The 20,788-nt window shown below is 46.1% G+C and overlaps 1 protein-coding gene across 2 annotated transcripts; it reads right to left on the bottom strand.

The window, feature by feature from the left end:
- Positions 1-285: 285 nt before the first annotated feature.
- TMEM30A (transmembrane protein 30A) lies at positions 286-19,443 on the bottom strand. Of its 2 annotated transcripts, XM_054393927.1 has the most exons (8): positions 19,392-19,443; positions 19,162-19,346; positions 11,417-11,533; positions 10,252-10,359; positions 8,559-8,646; positions 7,943-8,086; positions 4,142-4,348; positions 286-1,705 (listed from the first exon to the last, which is right to left on the bottom strand). In XM_054393927.1, the coding sequence occupies exons 1-8, from the start codon at positions 19,441-19,443 to the stop codon at positions 1,512-1,514; spliced, it is 1,095 nt and encodes a 364-aa protein (XP_054249902.1). In that variant the 3' UTR covers positions 286-1,511. The 2 variants fall into 2 exon arrangements, with proteins under 2 accessions (XP_054249902.1, XP_054249910.1); XM_054393935.1 differs by lacking the exon at positions 11,417-11,533.
- Between the last annotated feature and the right edge of the window lie 1,345 nt (positions 19,444-20,788).

Genomic DNA, 20,788 nt, shown 5'->3' on the forward strand with positions numbered 1-20,788 from the left:
TGTTGGCCCATGAATAAACAACTGTTTTTAACAAACAGAACTCACCTCAACTGCATTCACACTTAGTGGGACTATATCTTTTCACCCAGATGAAAACACATCTGTGTTCAAGAACAAAATTAATTCTCTTGTTAAACGGTTTGCAGAATTTATTAGGTGTTTTTTCTTTTTAATATTGTCAATACTTTATCAAGCTAGTTGCATATAAAGTGATCTCCACCATATACATTACAATTTCTGTGCATCATCTACAAACAAAAAAAAGAAGAAAAGAAAAATAAAGTCACCAAAAAGTAGTATTTTTTTTTTACAGGTCACAGTTAACTTTTAATTAACCTGAAGATGAACCCTTCTGTAATTTAAGACTAACCTGCACATGGCCTCTAACTGCAATACTTCAGTGAGGTTTCACCGCAAGCTCAACCTGCATTTCAGTGAAAAAAAAGGTTCCTGCCATCTCAACTTGGGAATTTCTAGAGTTTACTATCCTAACACCCCAAAAAAATTAATGTGGTGTTCACCCCAAAGTAATTCCTTTACAACAAAGCCTGCTCAGAATACCTACACCTCAAGAAAATTAAGAAACTCCTCCAATAAAAAGGAATTCACCCAAATTTATGAGTGAAAAAATAAAAAAAACCCAAAACCCACTTTTAGGTTCTTCTCAATGCTTGGAGCTGCTCATAAACAGCAAAACCAGCAAGCAGAATGGGTAGATTAGCACTGGATGTGAGTTAAAAAAAAGACAAAAATAGAGAGAAAAAATAAAAAAGGCAGATTCTACCTGCAACAAACATTTCCCAATTTACAACAATCCTCAGAAGGGACTCAGGCAGATAACCAGAAAACTGAGTTGTTAATTATCTCCATAGGATGCTCATTTACTGGCCAGGCACGTACATTGTAAATATACAAAGAATCCAGGAGTGCTGAAATGCACACAGCACTTAAAGATTCAACGTGACAGAGGTGGGTAGACACAGAGGGGGGGAAAAATATTTAACAACTCTTATAAATATATTAAAATTTCAGCAAGAAACGTAAAAAGCTCATGCACACGAGACAGTGAATTGAAAAACAAAACACTTAAGACTCGACTTCTTTTCCAACAGGTGCCTGAATTCTGGGAAGTTAAGGATTTACAGCCATCTTCTCCACAAAGCCTCTAGGTACTGAATTCACACTGAGGTTACACAACACAGGAACAAGCAGCAGATGCATCAAGGGAACAACAGGAGCTATATGTATCATGTGGCCTGCCCAGTTAAGAGGCATAAAAACCATCAGAAGAGCCTTTTTCTGAGGTGGGCAGAGATACAATCAATGTAGCTAACTGGATACCCCTCGTCAGCAGGAGCTAACCCACAGCATGGCAAAGGAGAGCTTTAGAGAAACATGAGGTACCCAGTCTCAGAAGTGAGAGGAGCAGAGATTTGCCTTTCAAAAACTGGGTCTGTTCTGGACTGGCCTCGATGCACATGCAGTACATTTGCTTTCAGGATGCAGGGTGGCTAGTTGGGAATGTCCGCGCTGGTGTTGCGGTTGCCATATTTGTGGTGGATGATCAGCAACACAACCCCCAAGAAGAAGCAGATGGAGCCAACGGTGATGTAAGCGATTCCCAGAAAGGGATTTTTGCCTCCCATCCACGAGATGGTGCTTAAGATCATTCTTTTTCGGCCATCAAAGCTGTGTACAGGATAATCTGGGAAAAAACAAGCCATTAAGGAAAACAAGAAGCAGATTTTGAAATCTTGCTTTATGTGGTCACGTGAAAATTTTGGGTCAGTTCATTCAGATTCCAAATGCAAGCTGCTGCCTTTAAACACTGGAAGAACTAATATGAAGCAAATATGCAGCTAATTAATATGCAGCTAGTTCCTAACTGCAACAACAAGAATAGGAACTTTCTGGACATCCTTGAGTAAAAAAGGTAAATTAGCATTGGATGCAAAAAATGACTCATTTGTCTACATTACTCCATTGGCTTTGTTAATAAGGATAAAAGTTAGTTGCATAAACATTTGTCTCTTTTTCACTCCCTATTCTCTTTTTGTGGCTTGCTCCCTTACCTCTTTCCTGACCTGCTGTCTGAACTGACTTTCTGAAGGTACTGAGAAGGGAAGGAGAGGGAAGGGAGAGAGGGGAGGATGCAAGCAGCCCCCCTGGACTGCCCAGAGGGGTCTGGGAACAACTGAAGGGGATCCTTTGTGTTGTTTCTTAATTGTAAATATATGTAAATATATTTTGTACTTACTCACTGCATTTCATATTTCTAGATTTTTGCTTGCTTTGTAAATACAGCTTCATTCTGCTTCCAAACCAACTGGTGATTTATTTGGGGGGTAATTCTCCAAACTTCATAGGGAACAGTCTCAACCCACCACAGAAACACTTAGCTTTCTTTTAGGCTAACACTAATCAGGCACTGTCAGCTACTCCAAGAAAAGAAATGCCACATTAGATGTTAACTCCTTTTATAGGTAAGAGAAGATGCAGCATTTTGGGGGCTTTTGAAAGCAGTTTCAATAAACTGAGAGAAACCTAAGTTTTAATTCTTGACTAGATGGTTACCACAACTTTTTCCTTTTGTTCATGCAGTTTTAGATCACACACCTTACAGTTTTGCAACCAAGAATAATACTGCAACAGCTACTTGAAAATGATCATTACATGCTTTCAGACTGTAAAATTTGGTAACCATAGAATCACAGAATGTTATAGGTTGGAAGGGATCTCCAGGGATCATCCAGTCCAACCCCCCTGACAGAGCAGGATCAACCAGAGTAGTCTACACAGGAATGCATCCAGGTGGGTTTGGAAAATCTCCAGAGAAGGAGACTCCACAACCTCTCTGGGCAGCCTGGTCCAAGGCTCCCTCACCCTCACACCAAAGTTTCTCCTCTTGTTGAGCTGAAACCTTCTCTGTTCAAGTTTGCCTCCATTGTTCCTCAGCTTATTGCTGTGCAGCACCCAGCAGAGCTTGGCCCCCTCCACTTGACCCCCAGCCCTCAGCTCTTGAGAGACATTGATCAGATCCCTCTCAGCCTTCTCTTCTCCAGAATAAAGAGCCCCAAGGCTCTCACTCTCTCTTCATAGGGCAGATGCTCTATGCCAACCCTCTTCTAAGAAGTCTCCTGCACTTCTACCTAGTCCTTAGTTGGTCCAAAACAGAGTGACAGACCCTGCCTTGATGCACAGCTCTGGCATTTCCCTGACCTCCAATTCAGTCTGCCCTTGACTACAGGCTGCAATTACACCTTGAAGTTACAAATTTTCTAGGCCACTAACCACCTCTGTTCTTTCCTTTTTGCTATGCTTCTCTCAATTCCTTTACAGTACCCAAGCAATTCAATTTCTCTCTCAGTATGAAGCTACCAATTCTATAAAGCCTTGGACAGAAGTTAAAGGTGGCAATATTCTACATAAGTCTCACTACCACATTTCAACCACAGCTCAACACCATTTCTTTTTAAGAGATGGTAAGAGGTTCTCCTCCTCCTGTACTCTACCCTGGTGAGGTTGCATCTGGAATATTGTGACCAGTTCTGGGGCCCTCAGTTCAAGAAGGACCTCAGGGCATCACTTGGAAGATTCCAGTGCAGAGCCACAAAAATGATTTGGGGAGTGGAAGATCTTCCTTAGGAGGAGAAGCTGAGGGAGCTGAGGGCTCTGGAGCTTGGAGAGGAGGAGCCTGAGAGGTGAGCTCCTTGCTGGTGCTAAAGATGTGCAGGAGGAGTGCCCAGAGGCTGGAGCCAGGCTCTGCTGGGTGATGCCCAATGCCAGCACAAGGGGCAGTGGTGGAAGCTGAGCCATAGGAAGTTCCATGGAAACAGGAGGAAGAATTTTTTTTCCCTGTGAGGGTGACAGAAGCCTGGCACAGGCTGCCCAGGGGAGTTATGGAGTCTCCCTCTTTGGAGATATTCAAGACCCACCTGGCTGTGTTCCTGTGTGAGCTGCTCTAGGTGCCCCTGCTCTGGCAGGGGGGTTGGACTGGATGAGCTTTGGAGCTCCCTTCCAGCCCCTAACATTCGGTGATTCTGTGAAAACAGGTGAGCTCTGAATCTGAGCTTGCACAAATCTCTCTCCATGTAATCCAGCTAAGGCCCTCAGCCCTTTGCAAAGGCTTTTCAAAGGATACTGTATGTAATAACCAAAGAATAGTTTCCAGCCTGTAAGGTAGGCTCCAGGTTGTCCTTCCTCTCGATGAGGCGATAGAGCTTGCGGAAGGTGGGCAGAGCAGCAGTGCGCATCCAGACGATGAAGTCCTCATTGATGAAGCCGTTGTTGTCAGGCTCTGAGTCCAGCATGTACACTGGCTTGGGCCAGTTCACAGGCTTTGTTGTGCCTAGGATTGGACAGAAACAGTCAAGTATTTTCTGATGCAGGACTGGAGTCTCAAGCTGGCTCATCAAAACTCATTCTAGTATCACAGTATATCAGAGGGTGGAAGGGACCTCAAGAGATCATCAGGTCCAACCCCCCTGCCAGAGCAGCATCACTTAGGGGAGTCCGCACAGGAATGCATCCAGGTGGGGTTGGAAAGGCTCCAGAGAAGGAGACTCCACAACCCCCTTGGGCAGCCTGTTCTAATGCTCTGTCACCCTCACTGGACACACCCTTCCTGATGCATCCCAGGATCACAAAAAACATATTAACTTCTCATCAGTATGAACTCAGCAGTACTCATAGAACCATAGAAGGCACTGGGCTGGAAGGGACCTTTAAAGACCATCCTAGTGAAACCCCCTCTGCAGCAAGCAGGGACACCCCCAACTAGATTAAGTTGTTCAGAGCCCAATCAAACCTGATTTGGACTGTCTCCAAGGATGGGGCCTCCACCAACTCCCTGGGCAGCCTGTTCCAGCATTCCACCACTCTCATAGCAAAGAATTTTTTCCCAATGGCCAATCTAAATCTAGTCCAGTTTAAAACCATTACCCCTTGTCCACAGTTCCTCCTCAGCCTTCTTGTAGGGTCCCCTTCAGGTACTGCAGGGCTGATATAAGGTCTCTCCCTAGCCGCCTCTTCTCCAGACTGAATAACCACAACTCTCTCAGCCTGTCTTTGCAGGAGAGGTGCTTCAGCCCTCTGATCATTTTGGTGGTCCTGCTCTGTAGCTCTCCATCCTGTCCATGTTCTTCTCATGGTGGGGCCTCAGAGCTGGACACAGTACTCCAGGTGAGGTCTTACCAGATTAGAGTAGCAGCTTCACCTCTCTCAACCTGCTGGCCACGCTTCGACACAGCTAGGATGCCCTTGGCCTTCTGGGCTGCAAGGGCACACTGATGGCTTGTGTCCAGCTTCTCATCCACAAGTAGCCCCAAGTCCTTTCCCACAGGGCTGCTCTCTACCACCTCCTCCCCCGGCCTGTATGGATAATGGGGATTGTGCTGGCTCAGGTGCACAACTACTGCAAAACACCATTTAAGAACTTTTTGTTCTGCAGCATTTAACTAGCAGCACACATCCCTTTATTCTCATGACAGCACTGTTCATTTCTTTAAACTGATTTGCCTCCCCTACACATTTTTATAAGCCAGGGAGTCTTGTCTCTAAACGTTATCACAGTACCACAGCACATTACGGGTTGGAAGGGACCTCCAGAGATCCTCCAGTCCAACTCCCCTGCCAAAGCAGCATCACCCAGGGGAGTCTGCACAGGAATGCATCCAGGTGGGGTTGGAAAGGCTCCAGAGAAGGAGACTCCACAACCTCTCTGGGCAGCCTGTTCCAGGGCTCCCTCACCCTCACTGCAAAGAAGTTTCTCCTCATGTTGAGGTGAAATCTTCTCTGTTCAAGCTTGAACCTGTTGTTCCTTGGCTAATTGCTGTGCAGCACCCAGCAGAGCCTGGCCCCCTCCACTTGACCCCCAGCCCTCAGCTCTTGAGAGACATTGATCAGATCCCCTCTCAGCCTTCTCTTCTCCACACTAAACAGCCCCAGGGCTCTCAGGCTCTCTTCCCAGGGGAGATGCTCAAGTCCCCTAATCAACCTAGTGGCGCTCCCTTGGATTCTCTCCAGCAGGTCTCTGCCTCTCTTGAACTGGGGAGCCCCAAACTGGACACAGGATTGCAGGTGTAGTCTCAGCAGGGCAGAGCAGAGGGGAAGAAGAACCTCCCAAGACCTGCTGGCCACACTTTTACTTAGTTCAATAGTTCCCCATTATCATGAAACCAATTCTGCTCACTCATTATAATCTGACTACCACTTCCTGGACCAGGAACAAATACAACCATGTGCACTCACAGAATCACATACCATACTAATGCTTCTGCTGTACTGGAAATGGAAGTCTACACTGTATTAAAGTATCTTAACATGTAATTTGGCTGTGACTAAGCAAGAAACCCACATCAGGTTCAACCTGAAATCATTATATGTCTTGCAAAAACACACACCCCCCCGCTCTGAGCCCTGAGGAAGAGGATATTCAGACATTAGTAGACAAAGAAAACTGTGGTTTGCCAGACTGCATTTAACCTAAGAAGTAAGAGACATGAGTCAGTTCTCATCACAAAAAAGAATCAGTTTGTGGTGTTTATTGAATGTGCACAGTCAAGCAGTAGAAACATTTAAATGCAAACTCCCTATGAAAGCTGCAGGATTTCTTTGCAAGGTAAATCTAAGCATTGTAGCAGCTGCATTGGTTTTGGCTAGGACAGAGTTAAATTTCTTCACTGTAGCTTGTACCCTGCTATGTTTGGATCCTGTGATGAAAGCCAAGCTTGTAACACACCCATGCTTACACAGCTTCAAGGCCTTTCCTGCTTCTCTCATCACTACAACAGGCTGGGAAGGGACACAACCCTAGGAGAGCTGACCCTAACTGACCACAGAAAGGGACATTCTTTTCTGTATCAGGTCATGCTCAGCAATACAGCCAGGCAGGTAGAGGTAGGCAGAGGCTGCCACTGCCTAAAGACTTGCTTGGTGGTGTGCAATTCAGCCTGGAAAAAAATATGGCCCTGAGGAGACCTTATAGCAGCCTTCCAGTTCCTGAAAGCTACAAGAAAGCTGGGGAAGAACTTTTTACAAGGGCTTGTAGTGACAGGTTGAGTGGAATGGCTTTAAGATGGAAGAAGGTAGATTTAGACTGGAGATTAGGAAGAAATTCTTTACAGTGAGGATGGTGAGACACTGGAACAGGTTACCCAGGGAGGTTGTGGATGCCCCCTCCTTGGAGGTGTTCAAGGCCAGGTGGGATGAGGCCTTGAGTAAGCTGGGCTGGTGGAAGGTGTCCCTGCTCATGGCAGGGGGGTTGGTTGATCTTTAAGGTCCCCTCCAATCCAAACCATTCTATCAATCTATGGATTGTTTTCTTTTGCATTGCTCATTTTACTCGGGTTTTGTTTTCCTTTCTTTGTTGTTTGGTTTGGGGGTTTTATTATTATTATTAAACTGTCTATCTTAGTCTTATTATTATTAAACTGTCTATCTTAGTCCTTAACTTTTCTCACTTTTACCCTTCTGATTCTCCCTTTTCCACCTCACTGTGCAAGGGCACAGTGAGTGAGCACCTGTGTGGTGCTTAGTTGTCAGCTGGGGTTAAACTATGACAGCAGTGCACATACTGGGCTTTTCTCAGTATTCAAGGTGGAGAAAAAATAAGTAGAAAAAAAAATAGATGAATTCTTACATTAAAGGTAAAAACCAATCACTTCCAAGTGAAATTTGCAGCTTTCATTATTTAAACACAACCCTTCCAGATAGCAGAGTCGTCCTTAGCTGAGATTTCTTCAGGGAACTACAGCATTTGATTAGTATGTTCAGTAAAATGTTGTCAGTCAGGTAAAATTAATAGCAGTTACAATGTGTCTGAAGTGTTTTCCTAGGCCTAAAATTTCACTTGTTTTTGTTTTGTTGGGCTTTTGTGGAGGTTTTTGTTGTTGGGTTAGGCGTTTTTTGTTGTTGTTTTGGTTGGTTGGGTTGGGTTTTTTACCTTGGAAAAGTGCAGTTAAGTTATTTCCATCTCCTGTAGGATTCCTGAACTTCACATTTTTATCTGTCCACCAGGCAATGCCTTTTTTAATCAGAGGAATATCCACCCTTGTCTCGTTTTCGATGCGATATAATTCCAGGGTATCTAAAGAGAGAACCCAATTAGGAAACCAGCTGCAGAAACTTTCGTTAGGCAGATGATCCTGATAAGCAATAAAACAAATCACCCCCAGGAGAAATGAAACAGAAAAACTGAACAAGGCATTTATTACCTGCCTGCCACAACCACAAGCTGTTCTGTAAGAATCAGTCTATACTAGACAGGAGCGTAGAATCCATCTCTGATATTGAGGTTTCTACTCCACAGCAGTAACAGCTCCTTACAACAAGTACTCCTCACAAATACTTCCACTCTTTGTATGCCACCAGATTAATTCTTACAGCAGTTTTGAAAGAAGGCAACAGCAGTACAAGCTAATTATTTTATTCTTAACAACGACAATGTGCTAATTCAAAACAAAAAACCACTCCTGATGCCTTTACTTGGTACAACTGACAATACAAAACAAAGTAGCTCACAGAAACATCTAAATGGTAAGTTAAAAGTGTCACCATACCATTAAACATGCTGTTGGCAATGGCTCCACAAGGAGCAATGGGCTTGTCCTCATTTGTGCGGTAAGGCTCACATTCCTTACTTGGGTTCTGGCAGCCAGAAAGGAAAAAAACAAAAGGCAGGTGAGTCTGTGGTACTTGACACAACTAACCTGGTCTTACTCAATGAGCACACCTTAAATGTACCATAAAAGAATCTTTTCACAAGGCAGGTTACTTACAAATACTTCAACATTCAATACCAGTTAGCATGGTTGGTTTTTCTGCAATAAGCAGGAATGAAATCTAAGCAGGACATGAATAAAGACAGAATCCCATTGTGGTCATACTGAAAATAAGTTTTTTCTTGGAAGCTGTTAGAACTTTCTCTCTTCATAGAAACAGTTGTCCCTCGTGAGGTTTTTAAGGCCAGGCTGGATGTAGCTCTGAGCAACCTGATCTAGTGTGAGGTGTCCCTGCCCATAGCAGGGGGGTTGGAACTGGATGATTCTTGAGGTCCCTTCCAACCCTAACAACTCTGTGATTAGTACTTAAGTCTTCTTTTATTAAAGGGCCTTTTTTGAGTATGCATCCATGTTAGGAAAATAAGACTAGAATTAAGAAATTAAATGTAAGATAAAATGCAAAAAGTTGCAAGCTCCAACAGCATGCAAAAAATTCAAGCAGAAAAAGCCACCCCCTGCCCAAACCCTGTGCCACTCATCTGCTATAGCCTCCTGAAGTTCTCCCACCCCCCCTTTTTTTTTTTTTAATTTTGAGGTAAAAAAAAAATAATCATTCTTGCTGGAGCAAGAAGCCAATTGTACTTCCACTCCTCAAAAATCAGGAAAAAAGGAGAGGCGTGGTCCTAAACCTCAGACATTGAGCAGAACACACAGTACTGCTGCTTTCCAATAGGGCTGATGTTCAATACTGAACCAGAGACTACAGAAATGGATGCAGTTAGCTGCAATCTCCTAACCAAAAACTATTTTATACTGAAAACAAAAGCTCCAGACAGAATGGATACAGACAGATCCTACTTACTGAAGCCAAGACAGTTTAAAGCTATTTAGATTGGAGAAGTGACTGAAGCACTGCATTGGGTTGGAGCACCTCTGCTATGAGGACAGGCTGAGGGAGCTGGGGGTGTTCAGTCTGGAGGAGTCTCTGGGGAGTCCTGATGGCAGCCTTCCAGTAACTGAGGGGGCTACAGGAAGGCTGGGGGGAGGCTGTTTACAAAGGTCTGCAGGGACAGGACAAGGGGCAATGGCTTCAAACTAGAGAAGGGCAGATTGAGATTGGATGTTAGGAACAAGGTCTTTACTGTGAGGGTGGTGGAACACTGGAAAAGGTTGCCCAGGGAGGTGGTTGAGGCTCCATCCCTGGAGATATTCAAGGTGAGGCTTGACAAGGCTCTGGGCAACCTGATCTAGTTGGGGATGTCCCTGCTGACTGCAGGGAGGTTGGACTGGATGACTTTTGGAGGTCCCTTCCAGCCTGGACCATTCTATGATTGCTGACCACTTCATGAAACGATGGACATGACACTTCACAGTACTGTGTAAACAACATAGAAATTCCTTAGGGTTATCTTCTGTTGTGTAAAAGTTCTAGCACCTCACCGTCATTATTAAACAAAGTACTGTGCCTTGGGGTGATTTTTGCAGCAGCCAGAAGCTAGCTGCTTTCCCACACCCAAGCAGAAATACCTACAAGCAGAGAGCTGTTATCTCCGTTGAGCTGGCTGTCGTCTCGAGACTTCACGTAACGGCGATGGTTTTGATAGAAGTTAGACAGTCCATAATACATGAACACATTGCTCTGCCAAAAGCCAAATGGAGAAAGAAGGATTATCATCCACAAAAAGCTTAAATTTGAACCTCTTCAATTCTATGCTTACACTCCTGAAGTAGCAGTTTCAAGCCTTTCTTCACACTGAGCACAGGAGAGTACTACCCTAACCGATGTCAAACAGGACAAACAGGCCACAACTACCACAGTGATATTCACCAGCACTAATCCCAACACCTGAACACATAACCTCATTGCTTGCCTCCAATCTGTGGGAAAACATCTATCCTTTCAGTATTTCCAGTTCATGCTGAATTAAGTTTTGGGGCCCTCCTGATAAGAAAGACACTGAGTTGCTGGTGCGTGTCCAGAGAAGTTGGTGAAGGGTATGAAGAAAAAGTCTTATGAGAAGCAGCTGAGGGAACTGGGGTTGTTTAGTCTGGAGAAGAGGAGGCTGAGGAGAGACCTCATTGCCCCTGAAAAGAGGTTGGAGTGAAGTGGGAGTTGGTCTCTTCTCTCCAATACCAGGAAATGGCCTGAAACTCTGCCAGAGGAGGTTTAGATTGGGTATTAGGAAAAATGTCTTTCCTGGAGGAGTGGTCATGCATTGGAACAGGCTGCCCAGAGAGGTGGTGGAGTTTCCATCCCTGGGGGTGTTCAAGAAACCTGTGGCCATGGCACTTCAGTCCATGGTTTAATGGCCATGGTGGTGTTGGGTTGATGGTTGGACTGGATGACCTCAGAGGTCTTTTCCAACCAAAACAATCCTATGACTCTATGATTCCCTAAGTCTGTGTAAATCAGGCAGGAACAGCTCATCTACTTGCCAGCTACATGGCACATAGGATAAGTCTAAACGTGGAAAAACACAAGCATTCCATTTAATGCTGGACATCTCCAGATGCAACAGAAACCATCTCATCCCTGCTACTGAAAAGGCACACAAAAAGCAGATCCAAGTCCACAGAACAACTAGAAACAACCCTTTAAAACAGAGGAAAATACTTCAGTGACAGAGCTACTCGTGTGGATTAGGAAATGAAGCAAACAAACTGTTCTATTTCACTCTGCATACAGGGTAGCATACCTCAAATGAATGTTCCAGTGTGAAATTGATGGTGCAAGTACAAGGTGCTGAGCTGTCCCAGGACACATTTAAACATTTGTTGCAAGGACTGGAAGGCTCTGTTCCTGTATAGTCAATCTGGAATAGAAAAACAAACAAACAAACAAACAAACAAAAACCAGAAAAAAGTTACTTACAATGATTTTTAAAAATTGATTAATGGCAAAGAGCTGACAAGGCACTTGTTTGGCAACCTTATTAGACTTCAACCCCAAAAGCCTAGTCAGGCCTCTTTGATGGTCTCAAGTGGTCCCTTCCAACCTAAATGATTTTGTGATTCTGTCTCTATGCTCAATGTCAGCCTCAAACAAATAACACTGACATTGGCCTTTACTGCTGGGGGAAACCCAACCAAAACACAAAGCCAAGGAAACCAAACCCACACAGCAGAGACTCCAGACTCCATGATGTTTCCAAACACACACACACTGGATGATAAGCAGATCTGAGCCTCTGCAGGCTTTCCATGAATGTCTAAATCTGAATGATTCTAGATGAGGAAGAAATTCTTCACAGTAAGAGCTGTGAGACACTGGAACAGGCTGCCCAGGGAGGTCATGGATGTCCCCTCCCTGGAGGTGTTCAAGGCCAGGTTGGATGAGGACTTGGGCAACCTGGGCTAGTGGAAGGTGTCCCTGCCTACGGCAGGGGGGTTAGAAGTAGATGATCTTTAAGGTCCCCTCCAACCCAAATCATTCCATGAATCTATGTTCAATTACAAAAATATTAAATATTTGCATTACAAAACTTCCTTTGCTGACCATTTTTATCCATTTCATTAGTCAGAAGATTTTTTTTTCTTTAAATATTTAAAAAGTAAAATAAAAACACTAAAAGCCCAAGAACTGTTCTAAAATAGGAAGAGGAAGATGCTAACACTGGTTTGCCAGGAATGGTCAAGAAAGATGGTCAGTATTAATCTGTCTTCAATAGTGTAGGTCAAGAAAAGGCAGCACTTGCAGTCTGGACACACAGGCTACCTGGGCAGTATGCATAACAGATCCTCAGCAGCCATAAGCTCACCCTGTGGTCCAAGCCAACTGAAGTTGTTTGACCACATCAGCTCCACCTCTAGCTCCAGGCACATGAATGACAGGAAGCAATTAACCTGGGCTCCAAGTGGAGCAGAAGCAGCTTCCATCTGCCTACAAACTATTTATTTTTACACTTCCTATGAACTTCCTGCTTAGAATTTAGATTCAGATTCGTTCAACAGATACTAACTCATGGCAACAAGCTGTTTAACAACAGAATCACTTAAGCTACGCCTCCTGTACCTGATGAGAGGCTGCTGCAAATGGTTTGCCCTGATTCATGCTTGCAGTGAAATGCATTACCAAGAATTAAGGGTGATTTATGATCTGTTCTACTACCTGTATTAAGGTTAGGTAAAACAAACATGCAGTTTCAAGGGGCAGGGAACAACTGAAGCCTATTTTCACCTGGATCTTCTTCAAGGTCTCCCTGCCTGCCATTTCTTCTGTATCTATCAAGCTGCAACCCTTCCCTCAGCATTTTTATTAGCATCTACTCTGCTGCCAGATTCCTGCCAGATGAGATGCAGGCGCTAACGAGCCTAAGCTGAAAGAAGTCAGCTTCAGAAGCTCTTAACTGGCAGAGAGAGAGTCAGGATCACAGAGTCCTGGCTTCCTTCACTGAACAAGGTATTGGGTTGATGCTGATCTAGAAATAGCACTACTGCAGCAGTCCTGGACAGCTCTGTTCAGCTACAGAAGGCAGAGATACCACCACCACTGCTCTCAGCAAACAATGCAGCTCATGCCTGGGGTGCAGCAAGCAAAGTGTGGCCAGCAGGGCTAGGGAGGTTCTGCTCCCTTTCTGCTCTGCCCTGCTGAGACCACAGCTGCAATCCTGTGTCCAGTTTGGGGCTCCACAGATCAAGAAAGACAGAGACCTGGAGAGAATCCAAGGGAGAGGCAGGAGGATGCTTGGGGGACTTGAGCATCTCCCCTGGGAAGAGAGCCTGAGAGCCCTGGGGCTGTTTAGTGTGGAGAAGAGAAGGCTGAGAGGGATCTGATCAATGTCTCTCAAGAGCTGAGGGCTGGGGGTCAAGTGGAGGGGGCCAAGCTCTGCTGGGTGCTGCACAGCAAGAAGCCAAGGAACAATGGAGACAAACTTGAACAGAGAAGATTTCAGCTCAACATGAGGAGAAACTTCTTTGCAGTGAGGGTGAGGGAGCCCTGGAGCAGGCTGCCCAGAGAGGTTGTGGAGTCTCCTTCTCTGGAGCCTTTCCAACCCCACCTGGATGCATTGCTGTGTGGCCTGCCCTGGGTGATGCTGCTCTGGCAGAAGGAGTAGACCTGATGATCTCTTGAGGTCCCTTTCCAGCCTCTAATGTACTGTGACACTGTGATTTGTTCAAGGCTAACTCAGTGGGATTGCTTTCCTGCTAAAGTTAGCCTAAGCAAGCATTTCCTTAAGAAAGAACTTAAACCTCCATGCTCAGACCTACTTTTCCAGTGTGCAGATTTGTTTTAAATCAAGAAAAAAAAACTTGAATAATCCAAGGTTACAGAAGACCTTAAGACTTCACTTGGGAAAAAAATACAATTAACTACATTTGTAGAGCATGAAATTGATGTATCACTGAAACAGAAGTATGCTTTTGGCCACTGCTATCTGCTTCAATGCTATCCAAGAGCTTCCCTGGACAGTGACTGCCAAGGGGGAAAGGTTCTGCATCCACATTCACAGGATACATTCAACAATTAGAGGGACAGTGGTATCTGTCTTCCTCTCTTGTCAAAATAACAAAAACATGACTTTGAGAACTGACTGATTTTGAGGTCCATGCCAGGATTTTGCCTGACCCAGCATTCTGTCTCCACAGATGAGCCAGCATGACAAACCCTCATGACAAGCCCTTCCCAGGATCCCCTCATCTAAGGGCATTGGATATATCCAAATCATCTGGCACCAGTAGCTTTTCAGGCTGTTGATGCCTTGCTCAGGTGATTTACCTGTCTGCAGTAAAGAAAGAATATATTTACTGAACCATTTACGATTTTGTAGACTTCATACACTGACATTTATCCCATTCCACTTGGCCCTTTCTTATATGAAAGGCATCATAGAATTCTAGTCCTCTTTGCTAGCTTTCTCTGTAGGCATTCCTAAGTTTGGTATCATTTCTGAGATGGGGTTGCCAGAACTGCACACAACACCAACAAGATAATAGTAACTTACTTCCTTTCAGCTCTTCATTCCTAGTCATGCCTTTATCTGGCTTTTTAATTGTGATGATGCATTCCACAGCAGCAATCACAGCACAAAGATCTCTTTTCCCCATGCAATGTTTTGGCTCTTCCTCAATTTTTATCACATACTAATACTCTGTTAATGTTAATCCATTCTAAATAAATCAATCAAGAAATATACAACTCTTTCACCCTTTACTAACAGGGTAAGAGGCCACATTTATACAACTGAGAGTCATTTCCCACTAGTTTCAGAGTGGGAAACTAGTGGCCCACTCTGGAATGTGTCCAGAGAAGGGCCACAAGGATGAGCAGAGGGCTGGAGCTCCTCTCCTATGAGGACAGACTGAGAGAGTTGGGGTTGTGCAGTCTGAAGAAGAGAAGGCTCCAAGGAGACCTTCTTGTGTCCTTCCAATATCTAGAAGGGGGCTACAAGAAAGCTGGGGAGGAACTTTTTAGGGTGTCAGGGAGTGATAGGACTGGGGGGAATGGATCCAAGCTAGTGGAGGGAAGATTTAGATTAGATGTTAGTAAGAAGTTCTTCCGCACGAGGGTGGTGAGACACTGGCACAGGTTGCCCAGGGAGGTGGTGGAAGCCTCATCCCTGGAGGTTTTTGCAGCCAGGCTGGATGTGGCTGTGAGCAACCTGCTGTGGTGTGAGGTGTCCCTGCCCATGGCAGGGGGGTTAGAACTGGATGAGCCTTGAGGTCCCTTCCAACCCTGACAATTCTGTGGTTCTATGATAACAGACCCAAGAGAAATCAGTGTTTATTTCCTTTGAAACAGTAAGAAAAACACTAGGAGAAAAAAAACCAAACCAAACCGGAACACAAACACAAAACAAAGCAAAACACAAACCAAAACACACACAAAAATCCCCAGGAACAACACAACCCCCCTCTAATTGTAGCACACTTAAGCTGTTGGAAAAATTCCACTTTCGAATTCAAGAGCTTAAAGAAGGAAATCAATGGAAAAGCTGCAATTTGCTGTTCAGTCCATGCACCTGTATGAGAAGAGCACAGTTCAGAGATATTGATGGCTGCAACATCAAGTTCCAGGAAAGGGTGGTTTTGAACTGTACATCAATTTGCATTTCAGAGGCATAAATTATGCATCCTATTCAATTCCAATATACTGAGTTAGAATTCCAATATACAGTTAGAAATGTAGAGAGAGAGAGATGCAAGCACAGACACTTCACAAGCATGCCATTGTCTAGGAGGTAGGTGTAAATAACCACCTCTGCTTCCTCCCCCAGTCACTTTTGTCAAAGACCTTAGTCACTGCACCTAGCTTCTAGAGTCTTGTCTCCCAGAGCCAAATATTTGTGAATAACACTTGGAGGTCACCAACAAAACACAGTATATTAAGCTGGGACAAAAAGGGTCAGAAGACAGATCTTACAAGGAGTGGCTGAAGGAACTGGGGGTGTTCGGTCTGAGGAAAATGAAGCTGAGGGGAGACCTCACTCTCTACAACTACCTGAAAGGAGGCTGGAGTGAGGTGAGTGTCCATCTCTTTTCCCTAGTAAGAGATGACAGGATGAGAGGAAACTGCCTCAAGTTGCACCAGGGGAGGTCTAGAAGGGACTTCTTCACTGAAAGGGTTCTCAAACACTGGACAATGAGGTGGCTGAATCCTATCCCTGGAGGTGTTTAGAAGACACAGAGATGTGGTGCTGAGGAACTTGATTAGCACCAGACTTTGTAGAGTGAAATAACAGCTGGACTTGATCTTAAAAGTCTTTTCCAACCAAAAGGGTTCTATGATTCTGTATCTGAGCTAAAAATATAGCTGACAGCAGCGTCACTGATGTTAACAGCCCAAACACTGGTCTGTGAAATGCTTTGTCTGTGTTTTGTTGCTACAAAGGCTTTAAAGCCTTTTCTGCTTTAAACTTTTTTTTTCCTCCCCTAAAACTCTGCTGCCTCTAGAATGATCTCACTCACAGAATTTGTGTATTATAACACTCCATAAAACAGGCATGAAGATAAGGGAACAAGATTCAAGTTTCCCCATCCTTACCTGCATACAGCAACAGCCTGTTCATACTCTCAGAGTCATGAACTCTGTCCCTGCTGTCCTCTTCAATGCCCTAATGATCTAACCTGGGGTTGCTTCACATGAAGTGGATGACACAAGAGTGAACTTGCACAGGAAAACAAATGAACAAAACACTGAAACCCTTTCCAGTCCTGACTAGCTTTAAATTAGGGTCAAAGGCCTGCAAATGCCAACTGGCTTCCAATTCTAAATGGCCACTACTGCTTTGTATCTGCAACCTGATTGCACAGGAGGCAATCTGTCATGCTCCCAGCTCACCTATGGATTTTCACACTGTCCCTTAAATGGGAGCATCTAAGTTTTGGCTCCTAGTAGAACTTATGGGGAGTACACAACTGAGCTGCTCAGCAAGAGTAGCATATAAAAAAATATGGATATATGCATACAGCAGCAATATAAGTATGAGGAGTCACATTTTTGGACTCAAAAAACTCTGCTGTATTTCTTCTCCCTATAAACCAACTCAGATCTAGTCATAATGAAAAACACTCATGAGGTATCTTTATCCCATTACATTTACCTTAAGACTTCCTATCACTTTCCTAGAGAAATGGCTACTTTAAATGCAATTGTCAAAAGCCCCCCAAAAAATAGAGGATTTTTTTTTCAACTCCTCTCCATTAAGCATTGCTGAAAACATGTATTTATCTTAAATATTATTATAACAGAACAATTTAAAAGTCCACAATGCCTGGGATAACCTGGCAACGTTCCCTAATGCACTTGTGTCACATTTCAGGTGTTCTGTACACCCTCAAGCCTTGACACAAGAGCCAATTGCTGCTCAAAAACAGGCTTACATACATGTGGACACTGCAAAATATACTTCAGCTTTGTGGTTTTTCACTTCTGCTTTTCTCCTTGACTAGAATTTTAGTACTTAACATCAAAGGAAAGCGACCATTGATTTTATTACAACACTGTTTACATTTCAACAGAACTTATGGAAATACAATACCATCCATGGTCTGCCTCAGGATTTCTTAATTGGGCTTCATTGCCACCACTAGCCAAGCTACTGTCTTGAACACCACCTATCTGAAAGTGACAGCTTCCCCTGATAGCTACAATTATTTCATCCACAAAAAAAAAAAAATTACATTCTCCAATACAGCAATCCAACAAAAAGCTATGCTGTCTTCCCTCTCAATCAATCCTGGTCACATCAGCTCACTGAAACTAATCACAGCTGTCAATCTGTTCTCCAAGGTTGTCCTTAAGCCCTTTGGTTTGCTTCCTTACAACACAAATTGATCCTCTTATCACAGGGAGGGAACTGTGACACACACAGTTCAGTCTTCAGTTAATGCCCAGCAGCTTTTCATAGTGGTGTGGCTAATTATTGCATGCAAACAGCTCAGTTTTTGCTAAGTATAATTAGAAAAAGACACTCTTCAATCTTTGTTTCTAGGTTTACTCTCTCATAGAGCACCTAAAACACAAAATCCTCTGTGCATGCCAAGAATTACAGAGTTTTGTCCTGAAACTACAATTACTTTGGAACACTTAATGATATTCATTCCACAGCCAAAAGCTACCCTACACTTTCTGTGCTGCTGGGAACAAAACCTGCACTGGGCTGTGTTGATTAAACAGCAGCATTAGCTTCCCTGGAAGCTGACCCAGGAGCACTGGCAAGGCTGACAGGAGAGCTAGAGAATCACAGAACGACAGGGGTTGGAAGGGACCTCTGGAGATCAGCTGGTTCAAGCCCCTGCCAGAGGACCACCTAGAGCAGATTGCAGAGGACATGCACTGGCAGGTTCTGAATGACTCCACAGATGGAGACTCCATCACCTCTCTGTGCAGCCTGTTCCAGTGCTCCAAGACCCTCAAAGAAGCTCCTCCTCGTGTTTAGATGGACCTTCCTATGTTCAAGTTTGTTCTCATTACCTCTTGTCCTGTCACTGGGCACCACTGACAAAAAAAACTGGCTCCATCCTCCTGATGCCCACTCTCTTAAGTACTGATAAGCACAGATAAGATCTCCCTTCAGACTTCTTCAGGCTAAAAAGCCCCAAGCCTTTTTTTCGCAAGAGAGATATTCCAGTCCCTCTGTCATCTCCATAACCCTTTGCTGTACCCTCTCAAGGTACAACCTGTGCGGGGGTCCTCTGTTAAGCTCCGTGGTCATGGAAGGAAACCAGTCAGTGTGTTAAAGAGCACAAAGTGAAGCGGAGCAGCGGGGGCGAGGTGTCCGCTCCTCGCAGAACCCACCCCTAGCTCCCGCCGGCTGCCCGCAGGAAGGGACGGGGCCAGGTTTCACGGGGAGGCGCAGGCCGCCGAGAGGCACTCAACCCCCGGCAGCGCCCCGCCCGGCGCACTCCCAGCGGTCTCGGGGGGAGACTTCCAAGCCACCGTCCCGCCCGGGCACTCGGCCAGGCCCGGCCACCACCGCCTACGACCCCTCCCACCGCGCACCTCGTACTCGCGGATGTTGTTGGAGGTGACGTAGATGCCGATGCCGATGGGGATGAAGATGAGGCCGATGATGAAGAAGGCCGGCAGCACCGTGCCCGCCGTCAGGATGGGCTGCCAGGCCGGCAGCCGCTGCTGCTTGAACGCCGTATTATCGGGCTTGCGGGTCTTCACGGCCCCGCCGCCGCCTCCGCCGCCGCCGCCCCCCGCTCCGCCGCCGGGCACCCCGACGCCGCCCGAGGGATGTCCGTCCGCCTCCTCCTTCGCGCTGTAGTTCACCGCCATGGCGCCCGCCGGAACGCGCCGCCAGGGGCGACACCAATCCACACACCGGCGACACCGGCCCGCGGGCGTCACAACCCCCCCACCGGGAACGTCACCGGAAGCCGCTACGCCTGCGCGCTGGGCCGCGGCGGAAGGAGAGCGGCGGGCGCGCGGCTGATGACGCGACCGCCCCAGCCCCGCCCCAGCGCTCCCAGGGGCGGCAGGAAGCGCAACGTCGCTGCCCAGGCGCAGTAAACGGAGCCGGGGGGAGCGCGAGCTGCGCCTGCGCGCTGCACAGCTGAAAGGAAGAGCGCGCCCTAGCGGAGAGAGCGCGCCCTAGCGGACAGAGCGCGCCCTAGCGGAGAGAGCGCGCCCTAGCGGACAGAGCGCGCCCTAGCGGAGAGAGCGCGCCCTAGCGGACAGAGCGCGCCCTAGCGGACAGAGCGCGCCCTAGCGGACAGAGCGCGCAGGGGCCGGGGTGCAATGAGGGTCAGGGAATGGTGGGGCTTGAAACTGACCTCTGGAGGTCATCGAGTCCAACCCCGCCTGCCAAAGCAGGGTCACCCAGCACAGGTCACACAGGAATGCATCCAGACGAGTCTTGAAAGTCTTCAGAGAAGGAGATGCCACAGCCTCCCTGGGCAGCCTGACCCAGTGCTCCGACACCCTCACAGTAAAGAAGTTTCTCCTCATGTTTAAGTGATCAGATCCCCTCTCAGCCTTCTCTTCTCCACACTAAACAGCCCCATGGCTCTCAGTCTCTTTTCACAGGGGAGATGCTCAAGTCCCCTAAGCATCCTCCTGCCTCTCCGTTAGTGTGCTGGTTTGAGGCCAGACAGATCCTCTCTTGCCCTGAGAGGGACAAAAGAATGACACACAAATGGATTGAAGAGTGATGGGCAGTTTAAATGGAAAAGCAATTGGTGAAACTACAAAAACTAGGAGCTTAGTGACAAAGATATCCCAAAGCGTGCAGAGCCCCTTACACAACACCCAAAGACCTCCCAGCTCTTCCCTTCTCCCACCTGAGGGTATAGCCAAAACCCCCAGGGCTCTTTCTTCCCCCCTACTGCTAGGCTAGTCTCAGGCTGGCCAGGTCTGACACTGCCCCCCTACTTTTCCTCCTGGCATTAGGCCTAAGAGGCCTTGAGATGCTCCCCCACTGTTACCCGATAGGGAAGCATCTCCCACAGGATCAGGGAGGGAGGAAAGAGGCAGGGAATGACTTTGCAGATGGATTGATAGGGCGCAGGATTTCTGGGTAGAAATACACTGATTCCTGTGTCCACCTGATTGGGTTGGACACTCGGGACACTGGAGGTGTAGCTTATGTGGTAGTAACAGGAGGCACTCAGCCTGAACACCA

This window comes from Indicator indicator, chromosome 2 (assembly GCF_027791375.1).
Source record: "Indicator indicator isolate 239-I01 chromosome 2, UM_Iind_1.1, whole genome shotgun sequence".
Lineage (NCBI taxonomy): Eukaryota > Metazoa > Chordata > Aves > Piciformes > Indicatoridae > Indicator > Indicator indicator.

What these genes read in the sequence shown, in the direction of transcription:
- TMEM30A (XM_054393927.1), bottom strand. Translation starts at nt 19,443, where the DNA reads ATGGCGGTGAACTACAGCGCGAAGGAGGAGGCGGACGGACATCCCTCG. An exon ending in CACTGGAACATTCATTTGAG is followed by an intron (nt 10,360 to 11,416) that starts GTATGCTACCCT and finishes GGCTTTTGGCAG; the next exon opens with AGCAATGTGTTCATGTATTA. An exon ending in GAGATAACAGCTCTCTGCTT is followed by an intron (nt 8,647 to 10,251) that starts GTAGGTATTTCT and finishes TCTGGCTGCCAG; the next exon opens with AACCCAAGTAAGGAATGTGA.